This window comes from Gymnodraco acuticeps, unplaced genomic scaffold (genome assembly GCF_902827175.1).
Source record: "Gymnodraco acuticeps unplaced genomic scaffold, fGymAcu1.1, whole genome shotgun sequence".
Lineage (NCBI taxonomy): Eukaryota > Metazoa > Chordata > Actinopteri > Perciformes > Bathydraconidae > Gymnodraco > Gymnodraco acuticeps.
Window position 1 is genome coordinate 3199997 of NW_022990966.1, and position 18404 is coordinate 3218400.

The 18404-nt window shown below is 39.7% G+C and overlaps 2 protein-coding genes across 5 annotated transcripts in view; one reads left to right on the forward strand and one right to left on the reverse strand.

Annotated features, from left to right (window-relative positions):
* letm1 (leucine zipper-EF-hand containing transmembrane protein 1) overlaps window positions 1-7708 on the reverse strand; it is a 31043-nt gene extending 23335 nt beyond the window's left edge. For all 4 annotated transcript variants that reach the window (XM_034235284.1, XM_034235283.1, XM_034235282.1 and 1 more), the window contains exons 1-3: window positions 7341-7708; window positions 1469-1526; window positions 392-884 (exon numbers count right to left, since the gene is read on the reverse strand). In XM_034235284.1, the coding sequence (XP_034091175.1) occupies window positions 392-884; window positions 1469-1526; window positions 7341-7425 (636 nt within the window). In that variant the 5' untranslated portion in view covers window positions 7426-7708. The remainder of the gene's footprint in view (window positions 1-391; window positions 885-1468; window positions 1527-7340) is intronic.
* A 1799-nt stretch (window positions 7709-9507) lies between these two features.
* Window positions 9508-18404, forward strand: part of nsd2 (nuclear receptor binding SET domain protein 2) — a 22778-nt gene continuing 13881 nt past the window's right edge. Inside the window, 9 exon segments of the mRNA XM_034235396.1 lie at window positions 9508-9656; window positions 11064-11660; window positions 12340-12505; window positions 12595-12761; window positions 13248-13688; window positions 14118-14334; window positions 14900-15009; window positions 15208-15313; window positions 17232-17338. Of these exon segments, the coding sequence (XP_034091287.1) occupies window positions 11088-11660; window positions 12340-12505; window positions 12595-12761; window positions 13248-13688; window positions 14118-14334; window positions 14900-15009; window positions 15208-15313; window positions 17232-17338 (1887 nt within the window). The 5' untranslated portion in view covers window positions 9508-9656; window positions 11064-11087.

Consider the following 18404-nt stretch of genomic DNA (forward strand, 5'->3'; position numbering starts at 1 on the left):
GAAGATATATGGTGTTCAAATACACCTACTGTACCTCATACTTAGGGCTGCTCCGACTGTAGCTAACTGTGGTCGTAACTTTTACCTTTGCGATTACCTACATTCTGATTCTGACCTTTTAGCAAAAAATAACTACACTTTAATGCATTTATTTTTGGAACGTCAGCTTTCAGTACAAGGAACCGAATAAAGAATAACTGAAAACCCAATACTCCAGTAGAGCCGTTTACGCGCCAAATGTGGAACAATGTTAATAGGTGTGCGAATGTGAGGGTCGCATTACTAAAAAAGCATGTCCCTTTAAATAAACGCATTTAATGAAAGCATCATTCTAACAGATATGTCTTCCAGAGGAACCTTTCATACAGGATATTTCCCCTGCAGGCCTCACCTGTCTCCTCTCTCGGCGGGACAGCGGGTGTCCGTTCAGCACCTGCCACAGCATGCGCCCAGCGATGGTGGTGTCGATCCACAGCAGCCTGAAGCCGTGGTAGTAGTGTTTGACTTCGTCTACAATCCACTGTCGGACGGACCTCCTCACGCGCTCTGAATCCTGCATGGGGCTGTACACCGGCCCGCCTTCCTCCATCGTCTTTTTCTTGTCCTTTAATATACGCAGGGACTTCTCCACCTTGGAGTCGTCCCATCTCCTCCTCGAGGTGTGAATCCACCTCACACCTCGGATGTCCTGCGGTCGGGCTAACGTCCACTGGGGCCCTGTTGTGATGGCGGGGTACGCTGAAGAGGAGGCCCCCAACATAAAAGCACAGTGGATGCGCTGGGAGTCCGGGCTCTGGCTGGGGCCCACGTACCCATCTGACAGGAGGAGGGAAGGGCCAGAGGGAGAGGCCTGGGCCAAACTGCCCAGCCGGAGCCCATCAAGTCTAAGAATACACCAAGATAAAGAGCATGAGAACAAAGACATGCTAAGTCTTAAAGAATTATGAGATCACATTTATTAGAATAAAATATCAGTCAGTTTAAAAAAAACTCTAAATAATAGCCTATTGGAACAACATTTTCAAAATGAATAGGAATTAAAATTTTCACAAGATATTATGAATATTTTGATGATTTCTAAATCTGATAAAACACTTCTTGTGAAAATTGGTCTAGTTTGCAATCTTTTAAAATGAGGTTTGGAAAAGTACAGTAAAGGTATACCAGACTAAATAAGCAAAAAAACAACACCTCAAAAGATGACTTTGAAGTATAAGATTTAACATGGGTCACTTATCTGCAAGAATTTGAACCAGGCTTGAACAGGGGCTTTTTTTATTATTACATAATAGCAAAATCCAAGAAACCGCAAAAGCTTTAAAGTCCTTTGAAACTGAGTGCAAATCTCAAAATGTAATATATACCGCACGGAAGACCTTTTAAATTATTTGGTTTCAAATTAGGCCAATATAAGCTTCTCTCTAATGTGTGCGGGACATATAGACACTGTCGCATTTCATTGGCTTACTTTTGACTGGAGAGTCTGAGCGCTGTGCAGTTGAAACAGGCACCATCTTGTACTTTCCCTGAAAGGAGGAGAAAAACAACATGAGCAGCTGTCTTCTGAAAATCAATCATTAGGCAGAGAGGGACATGAAAACATACATAATAGAGGAAACTAAGGGATTTCAGCAGCTATATTCAGGTTTTAACCGGTCTGATACTTTAATGCTACTTTTTCTCTGACCCAGTAATGACGTGAGCAAAACCCCAAAGCAGCGCTTGTAACTGGTTATGCAATAACATCATATAACGTGAAGTCCCTCCTGATGCCTTTAGTGATAGTGTAGCTAAGAAAGTATAACTAGTCTGCTGCTATCTACATTCAGGCTTCACAAATTGTAGCAGTAGAATTGTACTTCTGTACTGCAATATTGAGGTACTTTTTAGTACCTATAATGATCCTATGGAATATGATGCCATGCTATAAACTATCCAACAGATACAAGGAGTTAACATTTGCATAACGTAATACATCTACAGACAAAAACACAACGTACACATTAATGCATTAGTAATATTAATTGATATGAATAAATATCTTTATTTTACTTTATGTATCTGCAAATACCTCTTCCACACAAATGAGGTGCTACATTCTTCTGTTATTGTCTTTACACTGATCTGTCTTGGAGACCACCCTGACCCTGGGAGGCCAACAGGGCTCCCAAACCCCTGAGGCCCCCTTCAGTGTGATGTACATGCAGAGAGGAGGCGGAGTAGTGAGACCCTTTCAACCAATCAGGTCAGAGCACATGGCCTAACCACGCCCTCCCTCCTGCACTCACATGACCCACTGCAGTGGATCCAGGGAGGCCTGGTTGAACATGTCAGGAGTTTACTGGAACAGTGTCACCTTTGTGGCTGAGCGGCCGCCTCATGTGGTAAATAAAGAAAAGGCTAGAAATACAGTAGATTAGCTAACCCTGTAGCAGGTCAAGCAGTATAACCTCAGTCCTCTGGGTTTGATCCTCTTGGGGGTCTTACAGTTTTGCTTTCACATTTAGTCAAAGATATTTCACTTTTCACTTTCACTTTGTAATTCTGGTTGCACAACTATCATAAATCAAATGGATACACTTTAGAGCTACAAGAAAATATGTTTATTTTAACAAGTGTACAGATGTATGGCACTAGGTAATACCACTATACTAGCTGTGTTCCTGCTAGTTGATGTGTTGCTTTAACACATTGACAACCGTTAGGAGGACCTTATATCTTAAAAAAGGAGTACTTAAAGGTGGGGTATGTAATTTTGGAGAAACCAGCTCGAGTGCGCGAGAATTTGAAAATACACAGCCGGGAAAAATGTGCCACTTCCTTACAGAGCCCCTCCTCCAACACACACGAACGCGCACATGACCAATGAGGGCACGAGATAAGTTTGTGCACAGATGGAAGGCTGACAGGCAGGTAGGCCGTCGTGCTTTTTACAGAACTACGGCTTCCACAGATGACATTTCTTTATGGATTTTTTGTCAAAGCACTTCAAATATTCATTGCTATCGGATGTTAAGAGCATTCCATGGAATATAACAAAAAGTGTATCTCGAGCCGGTTTCTCAAACTTACCTACCCCACCTTTAATATTCCATGGGGGCAATACTAAACCTTGTGTGAATTTTAAAATAGGGTTAGGGTTGTTTTTTTTATTATTCAACCAATGATCATGGATTGTCAGCATATAACATAAAATAAAAGCACTAGTGTATATAACACCCTTTATTGTTAGGCCCTTGCTTCAGTCAATGAAGATTCTCCCTAAAATGCCTTTAATGGAAACAATTATAGAAACCCAGAAGGAGCAACAACAACGTGAGACGCATGTTTATACAGAGTGGAGAAATGACAATTCTGGAGACTTATTTCAAAAAGTTAACTTCACTTATGTAATTGCATTCTCTGTTTCTCTGGCAATCATTCATGTCTTACTGTGTAGATAAACTTGCAGAATAAAGAAGAGATTATGACACAAACTTTAACCATATTCTAGTAAAGTAAAACTGAAAATGATTCTAGTATTTTGACCAAAGAAAATCAAATCAGAATAAACTTCTTTAGCATGGGAGCAACATTTGATTTCAAATCAAAGCACTACTATCTTATTTATTTATCTGCACACCTCAGATGTAATATTTCTACTGAAGATAGGGCTGCTCAATTAATCGTATTTTAATCGCAATTACGATTTTGGCTTGCAACGATTATGAAAACAACATAATCGAAATAAAACGATTATATTTTTATTTCTTTTTTTAAATGTAAAAAATATTTTTTTATTGGTTTTCCAGTTGAATTATTCTTAAAGTTCAGGATAATCAACTGTTAAAAACATACTGTTCACATTTTGTTTTTCAATAAACGGATGTTTTCAAAGTAAATGGATAATCGTTTTTAATAATCGTGATATCAATTATTGACCCAAACAATCAAGATTATGATTTTTGCCATAATCGAGCAGCCCTAGCAGAAGAGTATTCTGTATTAATTGGTGTTGGGTAGGATTATGATAACAATGGTCTTCGGTTTTGACCCCTTTTTGTTTTTAGGGTCTAGCCTTGAAAGGTCATGACCCATTCATGCCCTGCTACGCCTGCTTGGCGTTACATGCGATCGCTGCTTGATGTTTGACCCGCAGCCTGAAGTTGTGAGTCTGTTTTGTGTTAAATCACTTCCTCATGTGTTTGTGTGCACCCTGGAGCCAGCTCAACTCACAAGTTGATACTTTGGTTCTCAGCCATTTCAACAAATATAATGATGTGTTGCACAAAAACGATCCATACAGGTCTTTTAACATCTTAGATTGGATCTTATGCAATTCATAGGATTGCTGGTAGGGCCATAATCATTTCTTTAACTGGGCATCTCCCACCAAAGATGATTCCTTGCATTGTGCTCTAAATCCAGGGCCATTATGAGCTTAATTGAAATTAATTATATATATTTTACATGGCTACTATTAACATAGTAATATAGTTTACACACTGGCAACTTAAAAACAAACCATAAACAAAAAATAAAGTTGTTTACTGGACAGTATGTTACTAAGCCAACGTCCAGACTGCGGTGCGTTTTGATATGCAATACTTTCTGTCTATGTGGCTTTAGTGGCTCTCAAATGTCAAGTATCTTCTGTCGCACACACAGTCCATCAAATATGACGTTTCTGGGTCATCATTTCCCGTTGGACAACGCTCTCGGTCACACTGACAATAAGTGAACAGACGACCAAAATATACATTTTCAAGCAGAAATGCTAAATGTGTGAAAACAGGGCTTTTAACAAGCATAGAATAAGTTAATAAAAATATATACACTGTTTCATATTGTAGCAGATGGCACCTTGAAACAATAACTAATCGGACACTTACAACAGTGCATGTTTACCATCACTTTATTGCAACGGAAACCTTATCGTTTCTCCTGTAGTTTATTTACACCGTGTTAGATAATGCCATTACCTTTACTACTTCTGACCTTGCAACCTTAGTTTGATGACTGCTTCAAATCCAATCTGCAAAAACTGCAAGCTGGTCAATGTTCAAGAGTGAATGTAGCCCATTGGTCACTATTATTATGGAATTAAATGCTGACTCTTTATTGGCTGGTTATTATTAGGGCAAAAATCCTAATCTCGATTGTTTGGGTCAATAATTGATATCACGATTATTAAAAACGATTATCCATTTACTTTGAAAACATCCATTTATTGAAAAAAAATATGTGAACAGTATGTTTTTAACAGTTGCTTACCCTGAACTTGAAGTATAATTCAACTAAAAAACCAATCAAATAAATAATTTTAAAAATAAATAAAAATAAAATAAATAATCGTTTTATTTCGATAATGTTGTTTTCATAATCGTTGCAAGCTAAAATCGTAATTGCGATTAAAATATGATGAATTGAGCAGCCCTAGTTATCATTATTGCACCAGAATATAGTAGTGTCCTCCACCACACTAGCTGCATGTAGTTAAGCTCTCCTGTCAGCGGAAGAGACGTAAAGAAAGGGGAGACGACGCTCAGCCTGTCTCAGGCGGATTTAGGAGAGGCACTGCCCTTTCCTTGTGAAAGCACCACAATTCGTCTGAGACTCTGGGCTCAAAGCCAAGTGCTCAGCCTCAGTCAGGCCAGTGCAGACAGACCAATTCCCTTTATGACCTACTCATCTATTTATAAGCAAAGCTTTAATGCACCAACTAAGAGACATGCAATCACACTACTCGAGCTTTGACCTCTAATATCTTCTTCCTGACAACTGTGAAAGACGTTACACATTGAATTTAACACAAAGGGTGCAGGGAAATATACGACCTTAATATCCATGCCGGTTATACAACGGCTAACATGAAAACCTTATCAAATTATTTGTGATAGGAAATTACTGAGTTGGTCTGCAGCCACATTTACTTTGACCACTGCCCAGTTTAAGATTGTACAAAAAAAACATATATTGCCAAACAGTATATTGTGACCCTGTCATTTTCTTGGAAATGAATTGAGAAACCAGGAATGCATGTTTAGTCTAATGTGTTAAATACGTGACAAATAACTGTGTTTGTTGATCAAAATGATTGCTCAATGATTTGCATAATGTTCCACTATACTTTCATACACCCAGAGACAATTTATGAAATACTAAAAGCTTGATTACACTGTAAAGGTAGCACAAAGATACCTGTGAAGTGTTTGTGTCCTCCTGCCCAGGGACTGCAGGTATAAAGTAGCTAGAAGCCAAATCTGGTACAAAGCATCCTTTTCTCTTTGTATGAGATTCATTTAGTGTGCACATGTGCATAGAATAACACCCCTACAAATCTAACCCATGATATCTTATTGCATAATTCAAATGGTGAGACATATTCTGTGTATTCAAATAAATAAGTCACATGTTTGAAAATGCACAACATCCTCACAGGGCTCTGCATTTGCTTCATCCAACCTTCTTGTGGCTCAACATTACTCATGCTTGTCCAAACATAAACAATATTAATACAACCTAGATAAACTGTGCTACAGGATCACAAAATCGGCACAAAAAATAGTGTTATTCGTTTTATATCCAACAAAAACATCTTACTTTGATATTCGGGTATCTTGTGAATGCTGATTTTAAAGGGGGACCTGCCTGCACTGACAACAAGCATCCTCACAGGCTGAAGAGGAGGGGGCGCTCTGCAGTAATAACAGACGCCAGGTTGTCCTCAGATAACCTGCATCCCAAATCATGTTTTGCTCCTTATTGATCAGAATGGGTGCAAGCTGCAGAGCCTCGAGAACTGACAAACCTAAACATTATGCAATATAACCTTTATGCAAAGTATAAACCAGAATACATGACAGGCGGTTTAAAATATTATGCTGGGTTATCACCTTCAGACATCCATCATCTTCCCAAAAGCACAAACATGGCTCCTGCATACAGGACTGATCATGATACTTGCTAATGACTGGCTTTATTTCGTCTCTATAGTCATAATAAACAGGTTTCTTGTGGATGCTGGATAAACAGACAGGATCCTGTCTGATTAACCAGCTTTTGATAAAAGCGTCTAACAAGTAACATGTAATCCTCCCTGCCATAACACGGAGCATCCTCACAGACTGCAGTAGAAAGAGGGGGGTGCTCATATAACCTGAATCCGCCATCATGTTTTGACTCCTTATATCAGAAAAGGTGCGGTTCAGAGTCAGGCGACAATTTGATAACACAAAAGCTTTACGTGCAATAGAGCCTTTAAGCAGAATAGTAACGGATGTAGCTTTAGCTCGCCTCCATACCAGTATACACTTAGTAACTTACAAAGCATATAACAAATGATCATAATCAAGTCTTACCTTTACTTTTCCTGAATTCGTTCTTCAACGACCTGGATGTTTTCATTAAAGGTGCCCGGGACCTCGTCAACAGGATTAACGCCATGCGGAGGCTTTCTGTTTGAACTCCTTTAAACAGTTACAGTAAATTAAGAGCTAGTTAGCCTGCTAGCTAGCCAGTGCGTAGTCAATACGAAATACACCGCTAACTTTGTCACATAAAGAAATAACACCCCACAAAATACTTGTTTGCTTTTAACAAGCTACTACGCATGTATAACTGTATAACTGTACACCGGAAAATGTCGGTGCATGTCATGCCCTTCCCTTCTACGCAGATGACAGCTAACCGAACCCGGCTCCCGACTGACGTCAATCTGGGGTTATTGTTAAACTGCTTGAGGTTATGAAAGACTTCCGTTTGTTTATAAAATAAAAGCATGTGTTTCCGTGTTGGACGAGCTTTTCAGGGCAAATGTGTCAAGGGCCTCTTGGCCTGCCCTGAACCTACAACATGTTACTAAAACAGACATGTAACAACCACAAGGAGACTCAAAATGGTCACAACAAAACAACAGGAATAAGAAGCTGCTAAAAACACAATGGGGAAACAAATGTAAAATATTTAAAACACAAACAATTCACAAAACACAACGTATGATACATTGGCTTTACTTTGGATAAATTATTATACGAATATTGAGACATATGAATTGAAATAAAATAAGAATAAATACAAATCAAGGACCAGCAATAACACAGAAAAGTCCTTGAAAAATTACTGGCAAAGGGTGTTTAGGAGAATCCCAGTAATCAACCATTTTAAGTTGCATGGGTAAAAGGAACCACATCCTGAGTTCTTCATGAACAGACTACTACATTTTGTAGCATTGTGTTAGAAATAGTTTCCCAATTGATTTGTGTTTCCCCTTTTTTTACCTTAACACAACCTGGCCTTACACCTTTGTCCTCTGCTTTGTTTAACATCAACCCAACATTGACCTTGAGTCTGAAATAAAGATTGAATGAATCAAAAACAGTAAACTCCCACAGAGCACAATCATAACAAAATAAAATAAATTGAAGCAACCAACATCATTGTTGTTGTACTTCTTATTTTGTGTGAAAGTTACCGTTAAATGTATCTGTGTGATGAGATGTCCACATGCTCAAGTCATCTCTCACCCGATGTCATTCATTGTTGGAATACTCCATCAAGAATGGTCTTTTATGTTGAAAGGCAAAGGTTTCCGGATGTGGTCTGTATTATTTTATTTAGTTTCACGCCCCTCAGTTTCCCCTGTTGGTACTGCAGCTTGCATTTACTTCACACAAGCAGGGAAGCATGTGCTCTGCCATGACCGGGTCGTTACCAGGAAGAGGAATTTAGATCAACATGTAATTCAGCTGATGTAATTATAGGTCCTCAATTAACGTTTGACCTCCGGTTATTTAATTAAGACAAGGAACAGCATATCCTAGAAGACTGCAATCCACTCCTAATGAATTAACCCAAAGGAATCCACCATTAAAACATATAGCTTACCAGACCACGACCTTAGTATACAGGTATACAGACACTGCATGAACATGGTTAGTGATTTATAGTAGCAACTTTTCCCTTATAAAAGCTTACGATAAATTGCATCACATAAGACAAGTGGGCTGAATGTAAAGACTTATTCCTTATGTCCATCAAAATCAAATAGCAGGATTAGAAACTATTGACCACTATATTGCAAATTCAATATGTTATCTCATTTGCAATTTGTTTTGAGTTTTTGTTGTTATGAATTTTTTTACTAAATGAGTAAAATGATAGGCCTCCTCCCTTTCAAAAAACTATTTTAAATATGTCATAAAGTGCCAATATTCTTTAACATACAAGCACTAATTCAATGTGTTTATGTTACTTTACATATTTCACACTGTTTTGTTGAAGCCCTAATGCTGATATGGTAGGAGAAAGTGATATTAAGCAGTACATAATATACATGTATACTTTTAACGACACTTAGTAGTGAATAAGTGGTGTAAGAAACACACACATACAGTGATCGTATTGAGTATTAAATAATAATGTAAACGTTGTGAAATTATGTCAAAACAGATGGAGACACCGGGTCAGGCAGCTACTTCCTACGGTTGGGTTTTTGAAAGGACCGGTTGGAGCCTCTCTCTGCTGCCGACCAATCGGAAGTGAGTATTTTTCGCGCTGGTTGGCCGGAGATTTTGAGTTTCCCGCAAGCTTTTGATTCGACTTGAATGAAATCCCTCTGCTTTTCAGAATGAATACGGACATGTATCCACTATAACGACCGAGAGGAGATTCAACAGGTAATCACAAAGAGACTGTCTTTCATGTTATTGTCAACCCTGGAGACATTAGCCGGCGTTAGTTTTTCGCGTGTACACTTGTTCGCCCCGACCATCCATTTTAGCAAGAGAGGACCTGCTAGCTTGAATGCTAGCTGACTGTGCTAACACTAGGGCAATTTGACTGTAAGCTTGTTAGCTTCGGCTAAAACCGTTAGCTTGTTTGAAACGAGCTGTCATGGCGCCTGCAAATTCAGTACACCACGGAAATAATAGATAAACAGTTTAAAAACACTACGTCCAGCCGTACACCATTGTGTTTAGTTATTCACGTATTTGTTTTTCTACGTTAGTTTATAGGTGGCTGCGTTTAGCTTTTTGGGAAGCGGCTTTGACTATTTGCTGGAATGCGTTGTAATGGCTGACTAGCTATGACAGAGATGCGGTTGTGCAGTACGGGAAAACTCTTGTCCATGGATGGTATCCATGAAATTCCCACATCGTGGCTGCTTCTTCAGATTATAGTCGAAGCCCTGTTGTGTGGATGACGTGCTGTGCATCTGCTGGCTCCATATATTTCACGTTGGCCTCTGTAATGTTTTTGTGAGTTAACGTTAGAATCTTAAAAATGCTTGCGTTAATGTTACTATACACACCCGTTGCATTACAAGTGACGTAATGTTCAGCTAATTAACAATGCACTCTAAGGTGAACCCCCATGTAACCCGTTTTTTTTACTTATGTGGGATACATTGAAATCCATCAATTATTCGCACCCCATTAGCAATACTCCGACTTGTCAGCTGCTTCCATTTCCGCGGCTTTTCTAGCCGGTGATACGGCGGCAGCACAGCTAGCCTCCCACTCATTGGGTATTCGCTGCATGCGGTGGAGCCAGCATCCAGCCTCCTGCATTCTCCACACCGCTGTGCATCAGCTAGCCGCTAGCTAGACCTTTTCCAGGAGAAAGCCAAGTTAAACACTGTCGTGGTAAGAGGCTTTCCGCCTGCACTGTGCTTGTTGTTCGTATGCATGGATCTAATTGATAATTACATGACCTCGTTCACATTATCATAGTTGTGATCAACGAATAGCTCTGGATTTCATTGAGGCATTACTTTACAGAGGCATTGTTGTTTCTGACATATGGTCATGGTATGAGTCCACTTTCTTTTTAAAACATTGAAGAATACAGGATTAGAACAATCCGTGACAGGTGCAGTTTTCTCAAACGCCTCCAAGCTCTCTGTTCATTCTCCGCTTGAGCAAGTGAGTGCCATTTTCTAAAATATGTAATGTTATGCCCATAGGATTCGTATCCCAGAATGCTATTTTACAAATTGCCAGAATGAAGAGTACCAATAGTTGTTTTTTTTATGATATTTGTATGTTGTCTGTGTGCTAAGAACTTTCTGCCCTACCTTGTAGTGAGCCTGGAGGGGGTTGGATGGGATGGACGGCATAGGTAGCTCCCTGCCTTCAATGCCAGAACCTGCCAGCCCAATCAACATGAAGCAGCCGCCAGAGTCCCTCAGTGTTCGGAAAGGAGGGGGGGACATGAGCAATGACCCTGCTTTACTAATGGACAAAGCTGCTGCTCAGCTAGCCGCCACACTACAGGATGGCCTACAGAAGATGGCTGGCCACAATCATATCACCCACAGCCACGAGAGGCTCAAAGATCTCACCTCCATTATGCTGAATGGCGACCAAGACACGCTCCCTAAGCTTTGTGCTCCAGAGCTACCTATGCTTAAGGGCGCTGAAGCCCCTTCTACGAATGGCACCCATCAACATAATTGCACTCCTCATACTGAACATGAACTCAAGGAACAGCAGCCGCTGTTTGAGCAATGTTGTGCCAATGGGACCAGTTTGGCCACGGCCACCGAAGGTACTTTATCAGGACCTGAGAAGAGACAGGACTCAAAGAAAAGGAGGGTGGGACCTCACAAACCAAACCTACTTGCTATCCCTGTGGAGCCACTTGACCTCACCAAGGCTGTAGATGGACCAGCTGAAAAGGTTTTGCTTTTATTCCTACTTTTAAGCCATTTACTTCATGTCATCCCCTCTCAATCCCCCCCTCTCCTGTCAAACTTTGGCGGCTGTCCTATGTAGTAGTAATAACAATCACAATAAAGGTGTAGAAGCTCAATATATATCTACCGAAATATAAGGAAGAACTTCTGTTTGTCATGCATGGTTACAAACCACAATATGCCTAGCTAATACCGGTTTAAAGATAAACCTGATGATGTGCAAATGTTTTGCTGACGGATGATATTAAACCAAGTAAAGAGTAATACATGTTGGTACAAACTGTACCAGGCCTCACATTGAAAGTTGAATTCACTGTGAATTTTGACAGAGAAATAACATTTGTTCAATCTGTTGACATTCAAATATTTGCCCACATACCTTGAGGAAATTGATGCTCAATCTGAAGTAAAAAAAAAACTTCAGCATAGGCTTAAAATGTTGGAAAATGATATACATGTCCTTAAACCTTAATGCACAACTGCAGATATTGCTGTTTGTATTGTTTTGTCTGGAAACTGTAAAGTACTTGTATTGATGTACGTGTCTAAAATTGTGTGGAAAAACTATTGATTTTTTTGTAGGAGAGAAAAGGTGATTTGGATTGGATCAGTTTCTATTTTATTCTTATTAATTAATTGTTTGTTTTTTTCCTCTTCTGCAGCTTGAACTTATTGAAGAGTTTCCGCAGGATAAAAAAGAATCCCCTCTGCTGATCCGGTTTTCTATTGGTGATTTGGTTTGGACCAAAGTGTCAGGATACCCCTGGTGGCCTTGCATGGTGACCACAGACCCAGATTTCAACACTCACATTAAACAGAAACAGAAAGGTGAGAAACAGTCTCCACCACTTTTTTTCAAGAGGCTCTGTTTTTATATTAATATTAATCCTGTGTGTGTCTGCTTTTATTTATTATAGCAATCACTACCAGGTATGGCCCCCTCTACCATGTGCAGTACTTTGGAGACGCTCCAGAGAGAGGCTACATCTTTGAGAAGAACATGGTGACCTTTACTGGGGAAGATCAATATGAGGAGCTTATCCAGCGCAACAAACGACCAGCCTCCCGTGAGATTCACAAAAAGGTAAATTAGATTCTTCTAGTGTGACACCCTTTTCTTTTGGCCTGTAGATGATGTGGTGTGCTTGTTGTTAAGACAGAATTGCAACATTAAAACGTTGCACTTCCCTAAACTGTTTTATGCAAAGTTCCCTCTGGTGATTACATTTCAAAAATATTAAATGAAGAAGCATGTGCCATTTAAAAAAACAACAACAACAACCCTGAAACGCATTAAACTAACAGCCATCCCAGTTAGACTTTCATTCTGTTTTCTTACCACAAATAGGAAATGAATAATGTTTACAACATAAAAACGATACATCCTAGTAATCAAGTTTGTAAACGTTTTTAATTCTCTCCTCAATGTAAGACAAGTATTTCTTTGTTAATGGCCTTCTCCTAGCAGCATATATTCCAGAGGAGAACACAAAGATTAAACAATACTACTGGGTGGTAATTTATATAACTTTTGTATAACTATGTTTCTTTCCCTCCCTTTGCCATGCAGACGGCTTCCTCTGTGCCCCGTAAACTCCAGACTCAGTGGAACATGGGTGTCATGCAGGCTAAGGAGGCCATCAGCATGTCACAGCACGAGCGCAAAGTGAACTTCACATTTCTGTACGATGAGGACGGTCCTCACATGAACCCCTGCATCCTGGAGAAGTTGAAGCCAGAACCGAGCAACGAGCAGGCCCAGGAGACAGAATCGAGACTCAGCCCAGAACCTCCCTCCCTGATGTTGGGCGGCGCCGCAGACCCCATAGCCGCCCCTCAATCCCAAGAAAGCACTTCAACAGAGAAAAAGACACGAGCACCCAGAAAACAACTCAACTCAGGAGGAAGCCGAAGAACGGGCAAAGGCCTTCTAAAAAATGTACTATCGAAAAAACTGCTGAAAAAGACACTTTCTTCCAAAGATGTGATTCATCCGCAGCCAGCCTCACAGGTGAGGATTATTCATTCAAATCAGTGGATCGCTTGTGTCCTGCATCATTTAGAGTTATTTGAATGCAGACTTGCAGAAACGGGTTCATGGAGCAGGTAAATGTGGGACCTTCCATGAAACGTTCTGAAGTGCAAATGAAACCGTGGATAAAGCCATTTAGCCTTGCATAACCCAAGAAGTGTCTTTTTTTTCTGCTGTATTGACGAATAGGCTTCAACATGATAAACAGTCTTATAAACGCACAACTTATTGACCTTTTTAAATAGAAACAAATATTTATTCTAATACAAAATCAATCTGTGAAAATACTGTAAGCAATTTTGAATGTGAATACGTAAAACCCTAATTGTGTTATACTAGGGTTTTTGGAACGTTTTTGCCTTTTTGCGATGGTGTCAGTTGATACATGTCTTAATGATTTCTTTCTAGGATGCTACCACTTCTGCACCAGACCTGGAAGCTGAATCAGACATACCTCAGAAGAAAAAGCGAAGACCCCGACAGCCTCAGTCTCCCATAAAGATCGTGAGGAGACAGAAAAAATCTACAACGGACACAACTGCCCCAGTAAAGAAAAGGAAATCGAAGCTGGTTTCTTCGACAGACAATATCTCAGAGCCAGTCCCACTTGCAGTTTCAGTTCCAGGTTGGTTGAAAGTTGAAACTTAGTATGAGTTTACTAGAGCTGTGGAATCCGTGAATTGCCTCATGTTGCTATCAAAATGCTGAAGTGGTTGTGTTATTGTGGCATTTATCTCTTAATGTGACCAGACTATTTAAGAACTTTGCATCCTGATTGTATAAAAAATGTTTTGTTGGTGTTGTTATAACCATGTAAGCCATTCAACCTTGATTGCACAATTGCTGTTTGATAGTTGGGTTGCTTGTTAATGTGTTGTGATTGACTAAGTGAAAAAAAGCCATAGAGAATGTGTCATTTAAGTGAATGTGCTATTTCATCCTAAGCACTTTGAATTGCCTTGTGTTGAAAAGTGCTATATAAATAACCTTGCCTTGCCTTATTTGAGTGTGACAATTTATTTTAGACTTATGTTTTCTTAAGCAACGTTTGGTTAAATTCATCTTCAAGCCACTTTAAAGCTGCCTTTAAAAACATTGTTTTCATTTCTTGTGCTATCCCTTAATGGCAGATAACATGTTTGATTCAGGACGAAGTTAAGGTTTAAAACAAATCATTTCTTTGTTTTTAGTCAAGAAGCAGCGAAAGAGGACGCCTAAAAGCCCACCAACAGATGCTACGGCAGACAAGGCTCAGCCGCCCAAAAAGAGACTTAGAACCACCAAAGAAGTTGAAAAACAGGTGAGGTTTCCGACGTAATAGCTGAGATGGGAAACACTTTGGAGATCTAAAATGATTTGATAAGTAAACATCTAACACAAAGCAATATTTAAAATTATGCATGATCTTTTTTAACCAAACTTCACATGATTTTATTTCCCAAAATGAATAGTAGGCACTTTGTAAATAGATTTTCTTCCTTTTTTCTTCTCTTCCCAGGCTTTGACTACAGAAGGAACAGAAAAAAAGCGGAGAAGAAATAAAACGGACAAAGATGTAACAGAACCCAAGAAGAGACTCCCAAAGTCAAAAGCTCTCCTCGCTGGTAAACATCATTTTTTTCCTTTTTTTTTTGATTTAGCGAAAATGAAGGCTATTAAAAAGTATTAAAGGGCATTTTCCAAGGTATTACATTTTGTAGCTTGTTTTCAATAAGTATATAAATGGTCCAAAGAGGTTGTATTCTACAGTGTGCCTGAATGTAATCATTGCGTAGGTGTGTAGTGTGATTCTGTGTAGTTTATTTATGGCATCCCGTTGGGTTTGACGTCATCTGAACAGGACATCGCACGCTCACTGCTCGATAGCGCGCGACGGTCCGTTTACGCCGGTTGTTAAACCACATCGTTATTGGGAAATGCAAGTCTGCGTCCAAATGGTTGGAAGATAAGGAGGAAGGACAATCAATACTGTTATATAGTAAATGTGAAGTAAAGTGTGTCGCCAATGTAACCGGCTAAAACTCTAAGTGGCGATGAGGTCTTAAAATTAGGGCTGTCAAACGATTACATTTTTTAATCAGATTAATCACAGCTTTAAAATTATTTTTAAGATAATTAAGAATTATAAAACATTTCTGTGTCAAAATGAAAGACAGCCCACACACCTATCCATCATCATGGGTCTTAATTCATTAAGTGTTGATTTCTATCAACGGGGGAGTACTTCAGGAAAGTCGACAGAGGTGGGGGGGGGCTAGTGGAGTACTTCGTGACCACAGAGTGTGAACGATCAGCTGTGTTAGCGTAGTTCTCCAGTGAAGGGGGGGAGTCTCCCTCCGCAGCTGGTTGGCGTAATTTTGCCACAATTCCGTTGTACAGACCGATGTTAACAGCAGCCCTGTCTGTGCACACGGAGACCGACTCTGTCGTCCGGTGATCTAACCGCCTTCTGGAAAAGCTTCACAAGTACGTCGGTACGCAAATGCGCTTTGTGACACAAGTGACGGTACGCATTTCAGATTACGCACATAACCTGCGTACCAGTTATGTGCACCCCTGTAGTTCAGCAAAAGTATTCTCCGTCGGGACTTCCTGCAACAACACCACGCCGTTATCTTGATTCTGATTGGCCAGAAGACATTATCAAAGATGTTCTATTGAGAAGACGATCACTACGTGACAAAAGTTTTCAAAACCGTTTCTGGTCTTCGGTATTTCCACACAAGTGGCTACTGAAATCAATCTTACTAACTACTGTCTGTGCAATTCTCGGCGCGAGTTGGCAGACTTTATTTTGCTTACTTTAACATCATTTGTCATGGTGGGGCTAAGCCATTTCTTGGTATGGGTGTAGCCTACCCCAGCCATACCCTGGCGCTGCCACTGGTGGGATGTATGGGGCGGGCCATTCTGCACATGCGTTAAATGCGTTAAATATTTTAACGCAATTAATTCAAAAAATTAATTGCCGCCGTTAACGCGATAATTTTGACAGCATTACTTAAAATGTATGAAAAGGGTCTTAAAAGGTCTTACATTTGACTTCAGGATTCCTGCATATACCCTGATATTAAATTGTAAGAAAGAGGATCGAGAATTATTCTCTAGGAGACACACATGTGGAACCAGGGTGGGTGAGACAAGCAATGCAGTTATACAAGGTAAAACGGGGGGAAGTTACATATACAGCAGAATTGTCTTATTTACACTAAATCTAAATCAAAATAAACAAAACTCAAAAAAAATGAAAGATTTATTGCAGTTGCAGTTGCAGGGAATGTCTTTCATGTGAAACCCATTTAGCCCAGTATTGGTCAAATTTTCCACTACAAAGTCTTAAGGAGAAGGTCATTTTCTCCATGTCGAATATGCCCTGGTAAACATCTGTTAAGTCAATACATGAATGGGCTTCTCCTTTAAATTCACACCTGAAACCTGTGTGATTTGCTCTAGCTTCTAAATAATCTTAGCTGTTTTGTTATAGCTCCAAACACACTCCTAACCTAATTTTGTTCACTGAAGACCAAGAAGCGGAGAAACCAAAGCGTAGAAGGAAAAGGAAGCAGGATGGAGAACTCATGCCCTCCAAGGCGAAGAAGAGGAGGACCTCCCTGTGTCCGGATCCCGAGGTGAGAGAATAACCTCACATCAGCAGCCTGAGATTCACAAGTAAAACTAAGTTAAAAAGTGCTCAACAGGTTCAATTGTTATTTTGAAGTTTGATGATGCTATACTATTTAAAGTGCACCTATCATGCTATTTTTAGGCAATAGCATAGGTCTCAGATATATACAAATATATAAAAAACATGTCTATGAAGTGTTTTGCTCAAAATACCAAACAGATCCCCCATTCTAGCCATGCCTCATATCCCTCTATTTCACTTCCTGTTTCAAAAGTGCTGATTCTAAGTATAAAGCTAAAAAATTGATTATTAAAAATAAAAAAGGAGGGGGCTGAGCTCACGCGGGACCCGGCAGCTACTGTCTAAACTAAATACTGCGGTGATGAAACGCCATATCATGGATTATTAAGGATTCTTTCTGAAACAGTTTGGAGCTCAAAGGCTTTCTCTCTTGCCGGTTATACAACAAGGTGAGTTCCTTTGTATTTCCTGCTTCTTCACACACATGCTCTCCAGTACAGGTTAGCTCTGAGTGTTAGCGATGCTAATGTAAACACCGACCATATTACGTCCAAAACAGTCGGGCATTGTTTCTGATAGTACCGTGGGTCCCCATTTCCGATATTACGTCATATCGGACACAAATCTGGATCAGCTCTGTTGTACCCCCGTTTTTTAGAGATTTGGGTACGGAGGAAAAGAGAGAGGATTTTATTTTCTGATGCTGCGTGAGTTCCCTGACACACCGGGGACACATCTTTATGTAGAAAATACATCAAAAAGTGCATTTTGCATGATAGGTCCCCTTTAAGATTAAGCTTACCAGTGCAAGTTAGGTGGTGTTATTTTAATCACACAAGCTTATTATCAAGAATACAAAAGTTCTTGCCCATTCTTTCCTCTTTATGAGCAGAACTTAAATTGGGCAGTTTCCATTTTGTGTTGTATGTTTTTTTTGTTTACTCAGATCTGTTTCAAACAGTGTACTTTAGGTTATTGTTAATTGCTATACTGTTATAGAATTCGTACAATTGTGTCTGATTTATTCAAACCCCCACATGTTATTTGCT